Raw genomic sequence first — 17,299 nt, 5'->3', positions numbered from 1 at the left:
GCTTTGGAAGCAAATCCTTCTTCCCTCTCTTTTCTCTTTACTAAAAGACAACATGGTGGTGCATTGGTAGCTGAACCTCCAGTTGCTCCAGCAGCAACCTGACTCCATCCATTTCTGCCTGTAAACCCATCCCACATACTCAACAAACCACATCCCCTTCCTCTGCTCTCCCTATCTCCCATCCCAACATGGAATCATAGAATTATAGAGCCCTCAGGGTCCTCTAGTCCAACCCCCTGCAGGAATCTCAACTAAAGCGTTCATGGCAGATGGCCATCCAGCATTTTGCATTGTCGTGACTGGTTATCCATAACAAATCCCTAAAACCTTAGTTGTGTCAGAAGTTTGCATGGTCGGGCATTTGCCAGACCTCTACCCTGGATCCTCACCCCCACCTCTCTGCTAGAGCACCCATGGGGGCTACGATCAGCTCTGCATTGTGTTACTTTTCTGTTGTAGCTCATCCTGCATTTACAAGAGACTTGGTGTCCTTGTCTCCTTGTAAAGTAGCCAAATCTGAAACAGTCACATCTGTGCCCAGTGTTTGACCGGCTCACCCAATGGAATGTTACTATGTATAAAAGAAACATTCATTGCATACACACACACACACACACACACACACACACACACAAATATATGCAGTGGGAAGAAGCCAGAACCTCTCTCTGATGCGCTGGATGTCTGTGTGCAAGCCTTTGTTAGACATGGGAGGAACATTTCAATTGCAACCCCCCAATTGGTTCAGTGAACTATGGTCTACATCAGGGGTAGGCAACCTAAGGCTCATGGGTCACAAGCGGCCCATGGGGGTCATTTAACCGGCCCTCAAGCCACCCCCGAATTGAGCCACCCGCTTGACGAGTCCCCGCGCTCTGCGTTAAACCAGTGCAGTGCGGTGCTGGGACTCGCTTCCGTGGCACCGGAAATCGCCTCTGCACAGACGCCAAAAATCACGGGCACACACGCGCAATCCGGCCCATGGAGAGATCTCCACTGGAGTGAACCGGCCCAAGCAAGGTAAACCTTGCCAATCCCTGATCTAAATTGACTAGCAGCAGCAATGCGGGGGTTCAGACAGGAGTCTTCCGAACCCTACCAGGAGATGCCAAGAATTTAACCTGTATGAAGACCACCACTCAACAACTCCCCACCACATCATCAAAAAGTTACCCAGGATTCTTGCAGGCCTGTCTCAGGTTGTTGTTACCACCACAGGCAGTCCTAATGATCTCCTGGAATTGCTGCACACCTGTAGATGCACCCCAGATCACCTGGTCACTAGGCAAGTGTACACAAGTGTCTCAAAGCAACCCTATGACCCCCACAGCGAGGTGAAATGGCACAGAGCCATTTCCTACCTCTCTGGAAGAGCAGGAACCCTTTCCCATGCTGCAAGGGTTGGAAGAAGACCCACCTGTCTGTGGATGGCTATGCAGATTGCCTTGAGGAGGTAGGCTTCTTCCCAAGGCACAACTGCATGAGTAACAAATGCAAGCTTGCAACCATCACTGCAGATCGCTGATACTGCTCTAGTCCACTGACAAGCTCTTACATGATATAAATGGATGAAGCATTTCAGAGGCAGCGCTTCGCTGTTTGGTGCTGGGATTCTGGTTGGTTGTGCTTGCAAAACAGGTGGCGAGGGGGAAGAAGGTGCCAGAAATGGGCGGTGGTGTTTCTTCTCCCCACCTGTGAGACTCAAAACTTCCACAGAGAGAAGGCCAACTGAAATGTTTCTTTAGCAATACCAGAGACCGTACAGAGCAGGAACCCGAGTTCTCGAAGGCCAATTGGTACGTCAATATAGAGAAGGAAAAGATTGGCAAGTTAGTATAGGAGAAATTATGTAGAGCATAGTGTGGCAAAGAATCACTGCTGCAGAAAAGAGGTGGGTTAATTTGGGTTATCAATACTTAGTGGTTGCTCTAAGCTAGATGTTTCTAGGACACCTGATCCTATTACATGCCCTCCATCAGGGCTAGTAAAATCTAGTAGGGGGAGATTGCACCATGCATTGTTTCACCCATGGTAAGGTACAAAGAGTTCCCAGGTAACAGTGACATTAAAAGGAAATCCAGTAGCACCTTAAAAAGGTAAAGGTAAAGGTGCACTGCCCGCCCATGACTCCCAAGCCTTCCCCGATCTCCTGCCCCCTTCCCCCTTTGTTTGGGGGGGGGGCTCAGGAGTCACAGGCAGGCGGCTGTTGCCCAGGAGGGGCAGAAGGAACACAGTTTCTCTTTCAGGCAAGGTGCAAAGCACCTTCTTTCACACCCTGTGAAACATAAATGCAGAGGTTTTTTAAAAAACTGGGCAACAGCTGGCCGGCCCTGACTCCCGAGCCTCCCCCGATCAGCCAAAACAAAGGGGGAAGGGGGCAGGAGATCTGTACCACCGGACGTCCCCGGTTCCCCTTTGACAATGGTGGTGGCAGTGGGAGTCAGCAGCCCAGAGCCAGCCTGGTAGCATAGTTGACTCTGGCTAGCTTCAGGAGCTGCTCGTTCCCAGCTGCCGTGGTGCCCGCCATTTTTCCTCTCCGGAAGTCCCCATGTGATGTGTTGCGCACAAGACACATCATATGGGGACTTCCAGCGAGGAAAAATAGTGGGTGTCACGGCAGCGAGCTGCTCCTGAAGCCAGCCAGAGCCAACTGCGCTACCAGGATGGCTCTGGGTTGCTGAGGCTGCCGCTGCCATGTTTTCCAGGACAGATTTGCAAATCTGGGGAAATTCCAGGTACAGAATTTGTCCGGGGACAGATTTGCAAATCCAGGGACGTCTGGTAACCCTACTCTATAAGGTGTTACTGGACAATTTTTTTATTTATTTCAACTGCATCAGACCAACACGGCTACCTACCTGAATTTAATAAGGAAAGTAACGCTTGCGCTGTGTAGCCAATGCACAACTATTGCAACCCTGCAGATAAATAAAAGAGGGAAACTGTTTCCTGTTCCCACTCTGATCATCTGCTGCTTTTAGATTCCTTGGCCAGAGAGAGAACATTCCCAGCTGTTTCCACTGATCAGGATTTGTGAAAACCAAGAAGGGTGGAGCAGCTACATTTCTCTTGCTTCGGGCTCATCGCTCAAACAAGCACAAGTGTTCAAAAACCTTTTGAGTCCAAGGAAACCTCATTTTACAATCTACATGGATGAAGTGGGGGACAGGTTGGGAAGACTGCAACTCTCATGGTTGCTCCCCCCACTGCAAAGCGATGAGAGCCCTCAGATTTTGTGTTCACATATAGAAAATTTTGCCTTACACAGATATCATCTAGCTCAGCAATGTTCGCAATGAATGGCAGCAATGAATGGCAGGTTTTGTGCCTCTCACTTCCCAGCCTCACCTAGAGCCAGTACCTTAAGGTGATTCTGAGCAAACTCTGCTCTGTCCTGAAGTCCACCCTACACCAGCTGTTACCAAAGTGCTGCTCTTCAAATATTTTGGTCTGCAACTCCCTTCAGCCCCAGCCAGTATTTTACCACCTTACAACACTCCAACCACTGCGAGCGGAAGAATGGGATATCTTACACAGTTGACTGTCCCAAAATTTATTCATCTTTTACCATGGAGATGTTTTTCAATGCACTGGGAGGTCGCCCAAGAGGGAATGCAATTCCTTGGGTGAGAAAGGTTTCCCCATCCAAGTTTAAAAAGTAGAACCATGTTAAGCGGCGTACTTTTTTTTGGAAAAACACAACTGAGTTTTGTTCAGCCATGTAACAAGGCGACGGGGATGGAGGACTAGATTAGGGGAATTTGAGGACTCGGATCTTGAAGTCTCCTTCCACCGCAATGTACTCGATGGTCTTCAGGCCCAGCCGGTTGAGGAAGGAGATTTCGTGGCCCTCTGCCAGAAGCACCTTGATCTCACCGGGAAGAAAGGTGAAGGAAAGCTGCAAGAAGCAAAAGAAAGAATCATGACGAGTGTGGGAGACGCCATTTTTTTTAACATGCTCCAAAGGAGAATGGCAGCCATTTTGTAGACAGTGCGAGTGGCTGTCCAGAGAGTGTTGATTGGCATCTTCATCACCTCAACATACTGCCTCCCTGCCTCCTCTTTTCTTTTTTTTCTGTAATTTTCAAATTTTTAATAAATATTATTATTATTATTATTTAAAAAACATACTGCCTCCCTGCATGATTAGGGAAGTTTTCGATGCTGGATGTTTTATTGTGTTTTTAATATTCTGTTGGGAGCCGCCCAGAGTGGCTGAGGAAACCCAGCCAGATGGGCGGGGTATAAATAATAAATTATTATTATTATTATTATTATTATTATTATTATTATTATTATTATTATTATTATTATTATTATTCCAGGAATCCCAGGAAAGCCACCTCCCTGCCTGTTCCACTCGCCTCCATTGGAGTAGATGAGCAGATTTTATTTCTATGCCACTTTTCATTCAAATTAATCTCAAAGCGGCTCACAAACGATAAATAGCAATGACATAATATAACAGAACATCACAAACACAGCATTGATCATATAAAATAATTAACAAATCATCAGTCAAATAATCATCAACAAAACAATCACAGTCTCTGAAACACTAACAAAACAGCAACTAAAAAATAAGCTGCACATCACCAATATATGCATTTTTCTGCACATCTTCAGTAAGTGCATTTGGTATACACTGCTAAGCCATCACCTGAACTTTGCCGTCCTGCTCAAAAGGGAAGTCGCTTTCTCTCTGCTCTTCTCCCCATTCCCCATTCTCCTTAGAGTTGCACACGATGGTGTTCACATCCCCCTTGCAGTCAAAACGCGGGTTGAAGTGAAGGGCGATGTTGTCGCAGTCTTGGCCCAGATTCACAACAAATCTTGGAGAGGATGGGAGACAGAACTGTTGCTGTAAGTGTCTGAATTCACATGCGTGACAAGCATTCACATATGTCCACACACACACACACCACAACATGATCTTTGGGGTCTTTTGCTAGCGCTATAACATGTGTCTGTTTATGAGTATGTGTTTGCCTCTATTCCTGCCTAAATAAAACTCCTGACATCCAATAACGCTGTTTTATTCTGGGCGCCCCGAAATGCCAGACAGGTCACCCAGTAATTTTTAGAGAGACAATCCAATAGCTTTACCCTTAAGATTGTTGAGAGGGAAATCAACAAAGAAAGCTCAGTTTATTACACAAAGTGAAAATTGCAGAATTCATGCATGCCGTTTCAGACGGTAAAATTACAATTTTAGCAGGCAGCAAATCCTACCATGCGTACACACCTTGATCTGGAGAGGGACAGAAGCCCTAACCTATTTGCAAAGCCTGGCATGGGCCTGACAATTTTGCCAGAGAACCCACACTAATAGCAAGTTAAAAAATTGAGGTGGGGGTGGGAGACAGAATAGATCTGTCCTTAAGGTGTTTGCTGATTCCTTGGGACCTACGAGAGCCCACCAACAGTGGCGTAGCGTGGGGGGTGCAGGGGGGGCCGGCCGCACCGGGCACAACATCTGGGGGTTAGGGTTAGGGGGCGCAAATCCACGGGTTAGGGGGCGCAAATTATTTGCCTTGCCCCGGGTGCTGACAACCCACGCTACGCCACTGCCCACCAACTGTTCTGAACTTGGTGTACTTATAATATTTCTTGCTAATACATCTTAGTGGGGAATGGAGGGGTGCTTGAGATGAGCAATTCCAGTAGCTCTTGTTGTCTTTCCCCCAGAGTTCCCGCCCAGCTCAACCATTTTGCAAATTAATTGTTTGAATGAAACTCACCCTTGTGAGCTTTGTCTACACTGGGTGATGGGAATTGTAGTCCCAGAACATCTGGAGGGCTGAGTTTGCCTATGCCTGGTCTATTGATGGCCCCCATCCAAGAATTGGAATAGACCAGGCATAGGCAAACTCAGCCCTCCAGATGTTTTGGGACTACAGTTCCCATCATCCCTGACCATTGGTCCTGTTAGCTAGGGATGATGGGAGTTGTAGTCCCAAAGCATCTGGAGGGCTGAGTTTGCCTATGCCTGGAATAGACTCTACTTGGCAACTTGATGTACATGCAGTGACCTTTATTACAAGGCGTGAGGAACTCACAATGCTCCCCTGAATACCTTCAGGGCACGTTTTGAGATGAGGCTGGTATGAGGTTTGTAACAAAATCAAGCCAGGTTTGTGATGGAGAATCTCATGTCATATTTAAAAATGGAAAATGAGCAAAGTCCCAACTAAAGAAGAATGGCAACTTAAGCTGACAGAATATGCGCAACTCGCAGACTTAACAGATAGAATAAGAGAACAAGAAGAGCATACGTCTAGAGAAGACTGGAAAACATTTATTGAATATATGGGGGGGATGTGTACCCCTGTAAATGCTGGCAGCATTAAGATAAATTCAACAGTGTAAATAAGTTTTGATGGATGAAATGATGGAATACTGAATGGTTTAGTTTTTGTAAAATATGCAGGGATTTATGATAAGCAAAATAAACCATGGAAAAAGAAGGTGGTCACTGATATTTTAAGGATGTTAAAATGAGTATTTTAAATTGCAAAAAAAGAATATTTAATAAAAATGTGTGTGTGTGTGTGAGAGAGAGAGAGAGAGAGAGAGAGAGAGAGAGAGAGAGAGAATCTCATGTCATATTTAAGTTATGACAACCTTTATGCAATCTACAGAGCTAAACCATATTATAAGTTCCAACTGACATACCTGTGTTCAGAAGAAACACATGTGTGAGTAGCTTACTGGATTTTCATAGAAGCAGCAACTGCTATGCAGCTCCCTATACTAGGCATAGACACATGCTAGCCAGAATATCTTCTGTGTGATTTGAAAACACTTCGATTTTAAAATAAAAATATAAAACCAGGTTACACCACTTATTGTTGCAGAGTATTCTGAAGCAATTATATGTCTCGAGCTGCAGGTAGACTGATGATGTCAGGGGCTGGACTGAGGAGGAATGGTGGGGACGCCCCCCCCCTTCTGCTGAACCTTCCCAAGAACAAGAGGACAGTATAGATATAGAACAGCGGTTTGCAGAAGGCCATAGTTCAGAGGCTGCAGTGGAGATGGGAAATATTGGGAGAGGGACAGCAGGAAGAAGAAACACTGGGGGAGAGATAACTAACAGACTCAGTGTCTTTGGAGAGCATTCCTGATTCACCCTGCCCCAGACCAGGCGAGCATTAAAGATAGTAGAACAGAAGGCTCAGAGGCAGAAAGCTCAGATTAGCCATTATAAGGGCGACGTAGATTAGGAGGGATGGAGAGGGTTGGACTTTATTTGGAGCAGTGCCATTATTTTAGGGAGGCTGCTTTTCTTCGTCTCTATGGAATAAATTACTTGGTAAGATTTCCTCTTGTTTGTCTGCTTACTGGCTGCCACTGGGGGCAGGATCAGATTCCCTGAAGCCTGAGAGATGAGGTGAAATGATGGAGCCTAAATCATGCTTCCCCATGACACTTACGATACACAACTCATGCCAATGCCCCAGCCCCACATTCCGCCTTCAATAAGTCACAACAAAAATGGAAGCAAGAAGAATTACCGACGAAAGAAGAATGGCAGATGAAATTGATGGACTATGCAGAGTTGGATAAATTAACAGGAAGGATTCGAAACCTGCGGGACCAGAGATTCTTAGAAGACTGGAGTAAATATACGAAGTATTTGAAAAGGAATAGTAATGAACAGATTATGCTAGTAGGACTGCAAAAAGTTTTGTAAGGAGGACTGTGTGAAATATTGCAAGAAAGACTATGAGGAGAATTATTAGTTGATGATAATTAAGAGTAATAGATAAATTAAAAAATGCAGAATAAGTGATAAAGAACGGAAAATCATCAGATGTGTTGATGGAAGTCTAAAACATTGCATAAGATAAGAAGTTATGTTATATGATTGTTGGAAATGAGATGTTAAAAAAAACTAATAAAATTATTTTTTAAAAGTCACAACAACCTTGTAAGGAAGGGCTGCGTTCTCTTCTGGGAAGGCTTCCGAGGGCCGTATGTCAGAGGTGTGGAGGACCCCACTTGGCTCCTGTAACCTAAGGTTCCTCAGCCCACCACAAACAGGAGCAAAAGCACCACAAGTCCCAGCATTACTTGGAGACACTTTCCCCTCCTTCTCAACTTACTCTTTGCAATCGGGCAAGATCTTCCCCTTCACCTCAACCGTCTCTCCATGCTGAAGTTTCAGATGAGTAGCAACCAGTCCCTGCAGCAGGAGAGGAAAGACTTATTTGAGATTCAGGAGAGAAAGGCAGGGCTGTCTTCAGCATATGTGGCGCCAGGGTGAAAAGATCTGCCCGGCGCCACCACCAGCCCCAGGTTGCCCAGTCCCAGGTGCGCAGGAGGGCAGAGCCGGCTGGCTGCCTCAGCGTCTCACTGGCTCGGTCGCACCCGAACTCGCGGCGCAGAGCCGCCCACATCAGAAGAGCCCATTGCAACGCTCCTACCAATGGGTGGGCTCTTCCCCGGACTCAACTCTCGGGCCCCAAACTCTCGGCCTGGCGCCCCTGAGAGCCCAGTGCCCGGGTGCCCTTTACCCCTAGTGCCTATGGGTAAGACGGCCCTGGAGAAAGACGAGTGGAAATTAAACCAAGAAAACCACGTTGAAAGTATGGATCATGTTTTTGCCCACCAACCCTAACAGATAAGCTTCAGGGGTTTTTTTTTTAATCAAGGTGTTGTTGTTTTTAAGCATTTTCTTAAGTTCCTCATGCCACATATGAAAAAAAAAACAATCTTTTTATATGCAACAACAGCTGCCAGGGTAGTGATTGCTACTAAATGGAAATCTCAGGATACACCAACAAAGGATTTGTAAATTAAGTGAGTATATAGAATTGGCAAAATTAACTTCAATTATACCATGTCAATCAAATCAAAAGTTAAGAATGGAGTGGAAATAATTTGAAGATTATATGTCAAAATATTGTTCTAAAAATGACACATTAATAGGCTTAGAATGAAAAAGGTAAGTAATAACAAAACCAATAAAGAAAAAAGGAAAAATCAGAATTTAACAAAAATAATTTATTATAGAATGCAAGGGGGGAAAGGTAGAAAGAAATATAAAGAAGTTGAATTGCTGTGGAGGGAAGTAGAGGGGGGTTATAATTAAGTGTATAATTATGCCGCTGTTGTAATTTAGATATTTTATGTGAGGGAATCATTGGGAATTTTGGTTATTATGTATGTATGTTAAGTTTCAGTAAAGATATTTGAAAATTTAAAAAAGAAAAGAAAATATGGATCATGGAGGAGCAGACTTCCCAGTTGCTACAAGACAGGACAAAAGGAAGCAAACCAGCAATAAATAAATAGACAATAAATAGGAACCTCTTTAAGCTTGAGGGCCACATTTACTTCTTGGTAACTTTCCAGGGGCCACATGCAAGTGGTGGGTAGGGGCAGAGGCCGAAGTGGGTGGAGCTACCATCATAATTTGCACAGTGCCATAGTGGGGTACACATCCTTCTCTGTCCTCCAGGCAGCCAACCAGCGTCAGAACGTAAGGACACCACCATAAATGCATAATTTTATTTGTATGCCACCTTTCCATAGTTAAAGCCATGAGCAAGGCAGCTTACAACCTGGGGGAGGGGACATAATTACAGTAAGGTAAAGGTAAAGGGACCCCTGACCATTAGGTGTGGTTGTGACCAACTCTGGGGTTGTGGCGCTCATCTCGCTTTATTGGCCGAGGGAGCTGGCGTACAGCTTCCGGGTCATGGGGCCAGCATGACTAAGCTGCTTCTGGCGAACCAGAGCAGCACACAGAAACGTTACAGTAGTCAAACAATAAATAAAACTTCAAAATACACAACAAAAGTAAACACTTTCCACATAGAACCATAGAAATTGGAAGGGACCTCCAGGTTCCTCTATTATTGGGTTGCCATATTTAAAAAAGTGAAAATTCGGACACAAAGTTGTTGAATTTTATCTCAAAAGAAGTAGTTGTTTTTGAGCTGTTTTTAATGAAATCCACCAAAATCTACACTTCCAACATGGGTTGCCAAATGTCCAGATTTCCCTGGACATTGCAGCTATTTCTGCCCTGACACTGTTTCTGACTACTGAATCCCAGCTATGTCCTGGAAATTCCAGACATATGGCAACCCTTCTGCTCCAACCCTCCGCAGCACAAGAATCTCTCCCACAGCTGGGTGAGCTTGAACTACCAACATAAGATCTAAAGTTAAGATACAAAAAATTAGTATCAAAAACCAGCAAGAACCTCACCCCCCCAAAAAAAACTCCCACTAAGCAATACCCCAACACCCTAGTCGGTTCAGCAGCCTCAAATTTTGCAGCTGGAGTCAGTCTGAGGCGTCCCAGGCCAGGTGGGCAAAGGCCTCCAGGGATTTTTGTGTGATGGGTTTCTCCAAACCAGGATGGCCTTGGCTAACTGCAACTGGATCAATCCTCTTTGTCCAGCTATCTCTAAAAACAAGCCTTCAAGCCCCAAAACAAGTGATCGCCCTGTTCGGATTCCATAGCCAGCCCCTCTTGAATGAGCCACCAATTCATGCAGTCCCTGAGAAAATGGAAATGAGAATACAGTGGACACTCGGGTTGCGAACGTGATCCGTGCGGGATGCGCATCCGCAACCTACAGCGTCTGCAACCCACAGCAGCGTGTCTGCACATGTGCGGGTTTCAATTCAGCACTTCTGTGCATGAGCAAAGTGTGATTTAGCGCTTCTGTGCATGTGAGACCACCAAAACCCGGAAGTAACCCATTCCGGTATTTCCGGGTTTCGGCGGTGGAAAAAAACCACAACTTGAAGCGACTGTAACCCGAGGTATGACTGTACAGGACCAAGAAAGCAGCAACAGCTAAGCCAGGTATGAATAGACAGGGCTTGTCCACACTTTGGCTTGCCCCATGCCTAGCATGCACAGATCAAAGTGATTTTGCCTTTGCCCTTACCCCCTACAAAAGCCGCTCTTTAGTGATAAATTGGAACAAACAGTAATCTGCAGAAAGCATGGCTGCCATTTCATAGGAATCATAGAATCAGAGTTGGAAGGGACGCTGGGGGTCATCTAGTCATCCTGCAATGCAGGAACACGCACCTGTCCCGAATGGGGATCAAACCTGAGACCTTGGCATGATCAGCACCATGCTCTAACGGACGGAGCTATCCAGCATTTGTTCCAATTCAGCACTAAGTTGCTAGTTTCCCCAGCACCACTCCTTCAGTCCAAATCAGAACCCTAAATGTGTTTAGAGTTGGATCTGTGGGTTAAACCACAGAGCCTAGGGTTTGCCGATCAGAAGGTTGGCGGTTCGAATCCCCGTGACAGGGTGAGCTCCCATTGTTCAGTCCCTGCTCCTGCCAACTTAGCAGTTTGAAAGCACGTCAAAAGTGCAAGTAGATAAGTAGGTACCACTCTGGCGGGAAGGTAAACTGCATTTCCCTACGCTGCTCTGGTTCACCAGAGTCATGCTGGCCACATGACCCGGAAGATGTACGCCGGCTCCCTCGGCCAATGAAGCCAGATGAGCGCCGCAACCCCAGAGTCGTCTGCGACTGGACCTGATGGTCAGGGGTCCCTTTACCTTTTATCCTGTGAGAAGGAAGCCACCAGATTCACTGTGAAATTTTAATGCTATTTAGCATCATTCAGTATGGTGAGTTTACACACTGGGTTTTAGAAATCCCATTTATTCTGTGAGGTCCTTACTTAAAACCTTGGCTCACATCCCCTTTGAGCATGCAAAAAAGTCTTTTTGTTGTCGTTGTTGCATGCATTCATCTCTTCAGTAACCTTTGTCTCTCCTGCAATAATAAGCTATTTAGGACAAGACACCAATCTTTTTTAGAAAGCAGTGTGTGTGTGTGTGTGTGATCAGTGGCACAGCATCATCAACAGAGATCAGTCCCGCTGACAAAGCATCAAGAATGTTCACTTAAGAAACCAGAAGAAGAAATACAAGTTGCGCACAACAGTTATCAGGAAACAGGCTAACTTTTCTCCAAAGAGAACAACCCAAGAACATCAGGAGAAGCTGTTAGATGAGGCCAATAACCCATCTAATCTATCTACCATCCTATTCTTACAGGGGCCAACCAAATGCCCGTGGGAAATCTGCAACCAGGACCTGATTACAAGAGCCTTCTCCCTTCCTACAGTTTCCAATAACTGGTATTCAGAACCATTACTGCCTCTGACCGGCTACTTATTAATGCCCCTTAGTTCTCCAGCGCTGCTCAGTTACAGTAGCACGTCTTGTAACCTCAGCAGCAACAGCCTGCTGTCCTAACAGCAACAATCCAGGACTCACACACTCCATGATGCCGTCCTCCTAGGGTCCAGCCAGTGGATAAATGCAACAAGGCTCTCTTCCCTCTATTCTCAGCTCTGTGACTCAGCGAAAGAAGTCAAGGCAGCTGCCTTTTTAAAGGACTCAGCCAGGAAGACCCTCCCCCAGCTGTTTTTAAATAGCTGGGCAAACTGCATCACATGACTGAAAGTGTGTGTTGTGAGTGGAGGGTCTGCTCAGATATCCAGAAATCCAAGCTGGGGGAAATCAGACTCAATGGGCAAAAAAAACAAAACAAAACAAAAAAACCCCAAACCCCTAACCTGTTTCAGATGAATGGGAACATTGATAACAAACACAAGCGGCTGACACTATTTCTGTGTGCAATCGATGCCAGCAACCTCCTGGCTGGCATTTGCTGAAACATTTGTTCATTGTTTGATCTGGGTTTTGGATGCCAGCAGAAAAGCAGGCATGAGACACTGGAAAGACTTAGATGTAAATCACTTTTATTGGCTTTCGGCGAGGTAGGGCAGGACCTAAAAGTAGCCTTGCGTGGTCAACGTTCCTGGTTCACAAAGATCTGTGCAAAAGTTGGAAGCGCAGCTTAACCAGAAAGCTTTAAAAAGTCTATATGTTCACGAACTGCAAAGTTCAGGAATGCTTTGGTATATCCCATATTGTGTGTCTCTGTGGTTGGAAGTCTCTGTCCCTTTGGAGACAAGCAAAGGGGTTTGTTGTTGTTCTATTTTTACCCCATTCATCTGATTGGGTTGCCCCCAGCCACTTTGGGTGGTAAATTAGATTCTGCTTGCATTTAAGTGAGAAACTACCTAATCCTCACTTCTCAAACTAATACATGAACTGAAACACAAGAATCCTTCAAGCTTTGCATTTCTCCAAATTTTGTGACGCAGTTCTCCAGCCAATGCATATATTGTGACATAAAAATGCATGATATTAGGGAAACCTTCATGCAAAAATCTGTATACAAAAATCTGCATACAAAAGTGTGTGTATTGTGAGAAATTCGCACAAATATACTGTTGAATTTTCAGGAGGATATTTTTTCAATGTACAGTGGTACCTTGGGTTACATGCGCTTCAGGTTACACACTCCGCTAACCCAGAAATAGTGCTTCAGGTTAAGAACTTTGCTTCAGGATAAGAACAGAAATCAGGCTCCGGCAGCGCGGCAGCAGCAGGAGGCCCCATTAGCTAAAGTGGTCCTTCAGGTTAAGAACAGTTTCAGGTTAAGAACGGACCTCTGGAATGAATTAAGTACTTATCCTGAGGTACCACTGTAGTTTGCTGTGGAAATCTGGTGAACTGGACATAGCAGAAATGAGAGAAACCAAATTTGGCAGACTCGCCCACCCCTACTGGACCAACGTTCTCTGATCAAGATTGTTGTGCTTGTGCAACACTTGCGAAGAACCTCAAATGAGAATAACCAGTAAGGAAATCAGGATGTAACCCCCAAAATTAGCTCCGGGACACCATAAATCATACACCCATTGCATCTAAGAGAGTATTCTCTGAAGGGCTGGGTTGATTCCTGTCCAGCCCAAAGCGCAACTCTATCTGCAAGGCACTGAAAAGGGCATGTAAGTACACCCCCAATATCTAAAATAAGTTTAAAAATAATAACTGGGGGTGTCTAGGCCCAAATTTGCCCCAAATGAGGGCAAATTGTAAGCAAGCACAATTCATTACATTGCACAACATCGTTGCTGATCACAAGACACATCTGCTAAGGCACAGGTCTGAGCTTCCAGATTTCCATCTTTGTGGAACTTGAGTCAACATGCTGTTGCCTTCTTATCTTAAACCGGCAGGCTTTTCGATAATTGAATTAATAAACACCCGTTAATGATGCCTCCAGAGATTCTGAAAAAAATGGCAAAAATGGCAAAGTGATCTTTTAACGGTCCAGGAAAAGCAAGCATATCTGGGCAGAGTCAAAGAAGCAGTTGTTTGTGGAATAAAAGACCTTGCAGCAACAAAGCACCTTCAGAGAAGGAACGGATTGTTTCCCAGGAAGAGTTCTGCCCTGCCTTTGCTGGAATCTTTTGGCAATCTTTGGAACATTATCACCCCCTTGGGAATTCAACACACAGGAAGAGGAATGCATCTGCAAGCTTACGTCCACTTTCTCTTCTTCTTCTATTTAACCCATGGGTTAAACTAAGGCCTGGGGGACAGATCAATCCCATTTGCCTTCTAAATTTAGCCCACGGACAGTCCGGGAATCAGCGTGTTCTTACATGAGTAGAATGTGTGCTTTTATTTAAAATGCATCTCTGGGTTATTTCCCACCTGGAAACCAATGTCCCCACTGTGGAAGGACATGTGGATCCAATACTGGCCTCCACAGTCACTTACGGAATCACTGTTAGGACTGTGTTCATGGAAGACAATCTTACTCGGCTACGAGGGATTGCCAAAGAAGACGACAACAACAACATTCCCTGGAGGCTGGAACTGCCACCTCCTTGACGGACCCCTCCATGCCACGTCTACAGCAACCTCTTGGCAAATAGGAGGCACTGCATGTCCCTTCTCACCCTTGTTCCCTGTTATGTACTAACCTTGGATCCTAGAACAATAGGCAAGTAGGATCCTAGAATGCAACAACTGATTGGCTTGCAGGAAAAGACCAATCAGGCTCCAGGAGGGAAGCAGAATCAGCCAATCAGATGGGACTCATGGTGTAAATAATGTATATAAAGACCTGAGGTTTGGGGGGGAAATTAAATCACTGTTTTACAAGAGCATGCAATAAAGCATGAAAACACTGCAATAAAGAGCATGAAATCACTACAGGACTCTGAGTATATTTCACTTGCAACGAAGGTGGGATCCATGTAATCATCATCCCCACCCACCCTTGATCCTGATGTAGATCTTCACTCACCCCGCTTCTTCCCTGACAGGGCAGGGGGACACCCTTTTATAATTCCCCTCAGGTGCCAAAATGTCTCGGGACAGCTCTGCCTGTCTCTTATTCCACATTGCTGATGATGGCTCTTCTCCACCATGTGTAACATTACTTTATTTGCCCCATTCTCTGTCCTGCGCTCACTTCTAAAGCCCAGCCTGTCAGCTCACTGTTCCGAAGGATGTTTCTTAGCATTTTAATCTCGCAGTGGATCTGGCGGCCTCCACTTCACAGAATATCTGCCTCTAAACACATTTAGCAAAGCGTGTACTCCTTCATGGAGAGCATGTGTTGCGGTGGGGACCGCCAGGACACTCCAAAGTTGGGGGCGGGCTAACTGATCGTTGGCCACTGATGTGATTGGGGCTTCCCTTGTTGTTGGGAAGAAGTTAATGTTGCCATTTATTGATTGACAGCCAGAAATACTAAAACTCCTTGCACAAGGCTAGGGCTTCCTCTTTTCGCCCGTGCATCGGATTGCCCGTCCCTCCCTCCCTAGAATAGGGTTGTTCGCTTTGACCTTGCTATGCCTGTCATGGGGTCGTCTGCTCTTGGGGCAGGGGCCCGGTAGGAATTTTGTCCATCTGGCTGATTGGCTGGGGCCATTTGGTTTTTGCCTACTGCGTAGCAAATCGCCACAACTTGTAAGGTTGCGGTTAGGCATTGGTTTGTGGTTTGGTTGGTTGAGGGGCATGGATTGGCTGTGCCTGCCCCTCTAATGCTGCTGCTGCAAGGGATTCCGTTAAAGTAATTGGGGGCTAACTATTGCTTGTCCACTCTGTCAAGAGGGCTCAGGCCATAGCAATGAGCTCCTGGTTGCATTTGGGGTGAGGGCAGGTTCCCTGCTCCTCGTAACCCCCAAGTGTATTCCCCCATTCTGACTTTCGCATCGTGCGGAATGTCAGTCTGTCCCCCATGGTGGGGGCAGATAGTCGCAACCAATGCCTAAGCAACCACTCACAAATTTGTATTTTAATAAAGTTGTGGCCAAAATTATTGCCAAAAATCTTAAACAAAAAATTCTGTGTGATGTGTGAGTTATTGGGGTGGACCTGGGGACCTCGACACGCACCATTTATTCGAGCAGAGACTTGTGCCCTAGATGCATATAGTGAGCTCAGTCAGGAGAGCATGAGACTCTCAGTCAAGCCCCACGTTGGGAAAAAGATCCCTGCATTGTGGGGGATTAGACTTGGTGACACTGAGGATTCCTTCCAACAGTTCTACAATGTTATGTTTTTTATAATAATACTAATAAATTTTTATTTATACCCCACCCTTCCCAGTTCAAAAACCGGGCTCAGGCGGCTAACAACAAATTTAAAACACTTAATTATAAAAGCAGCATAAAATACAGTATAAAAACATGAATAATAATAAAAATCAATTTAGGGGAAATAAGCATTAGATAATCCCCAGGGCAGGAGATGCGGGTGGCGCTGTGGGTTAAACCACAGAGCCTAGGACTTGCCTATCAGAAGGTCGGCGGTTCGAATCCCCGTGACGGGGTGAGCTCCCGTTGCTCGGTCCCTGCTCCTGCCAACCTAGTAATTCTGGTTCACCAGAAGCAGCTTAGTTATGCTGGCCACATGACCCGGAAGCTGCACGCTGGCTCCCTCAGCCAATAAAGCGAGATGAGCGCCGCAATTCCAGAGTCAGTCATGACTGGACCTAATGGTCAGGGGTCCCTTTACATTTACGTGTAATCCCCAGGGCTAGCTGGCTGAATTGGTCCTACTTGGGCCAGCGAGGAGGCCAGGGGAGAATTAGCTGTGGGGTCTCAGAGCAGGTGATCTTCATAAAAGGGGAGGGGGAGGGAAGAGAAGGGAAGGGGAATAAAAGATCAGGCTAAATTCAAATTAAAGGCCAGGTGGAATAGTTCTGTCTTACAAGCCCGACGGAAGGAGGTTAAATCCTGAAGGGCCCTAGTTTCATGGGACAGAGCATTCCACCAGGTAGGAGCCATCACTGAAAAGGCCCTGGCCCTGGTGGAGGATAGTCTGACTTCCTTAGGGCCCGGGACCTCTAAACTATGGTTATTCATGGACCTTAAGGTCCTCTGTGGGGCATACCAGGAGAGGCGGTCCCGTAGATACGAGGGCTGGAAG

General features: G+C 45.8%; 1 protein-coding gene across 1 annotated transcript; it reads right to left on the bottom strand.

Moving 5' to 3' along the window:
- Nucleotides 1-3,537: 3,537 nt before the first annotated feature.
- On the bottom strand, nucleotides 3,538-12,408 carry LOC310852869 (16 kDa beta-galactoside-binding lectin-like). The gene is made up of 4 exons (XM_083757004.1): nucleotides 12,272-12,408; nucleotides 8,109-8,188; nucleotides 4,661-4,832; nucleotides 3,538-3,898 (listed from the first exon to the last, which is right to left on the bottom strand). The coding sequence occupies exons 1-4, from the start codon at nucleotides 12,278-12,280 to the stop codon at nucleotides 3,752-3,754; spliced, it is 408 nt and encodes a 135-aa protein (XP_083613130.1). The 5' UTR covers nucleotides 12,281-12,408; the 3' UTR covers nucleotides 3,538-3,751.
- Between the last annotated feature and the right edge of the window lie 4,891 nt (nucleotides 12,409-17,299).

The sequence above is a fragment of the Podarcis gaigeae genome (assembly GCF_964106915.1).
Source record: "Podarcis gaigeae genome assembly, chromosome: 9".
Classification (NCBI taxonomy): domain Eukaryota; kingdom Metazoa; phylum Chordata; class Lepidosauria; order Squamata; family Lacertidae; genus Podarcis; species Podarcis gaigeae.
This window is presented reverse-complemented; position numbering and strand designations above follow the sequence as displayed.

Coding starts and splice junctions, on each gene's coding strand:
- LOC310852869 (XM_083757004.1), bottom strand. Junction 4,833..8,108: donor ATCTTGCCCGATTGCAAAGA/GTAAGTTGAGAA, acceptor ATCCTCTCCAAG/ATTTGTTGTGAATCTGGGCC. Junction 3,899..4,660: donor AGCAGGACGGCAAAGTTCAG/GTGATGGCTTAG, acceptor TGCTTCTTGCAG/CTTTCCTTCACCTTTCTTCC.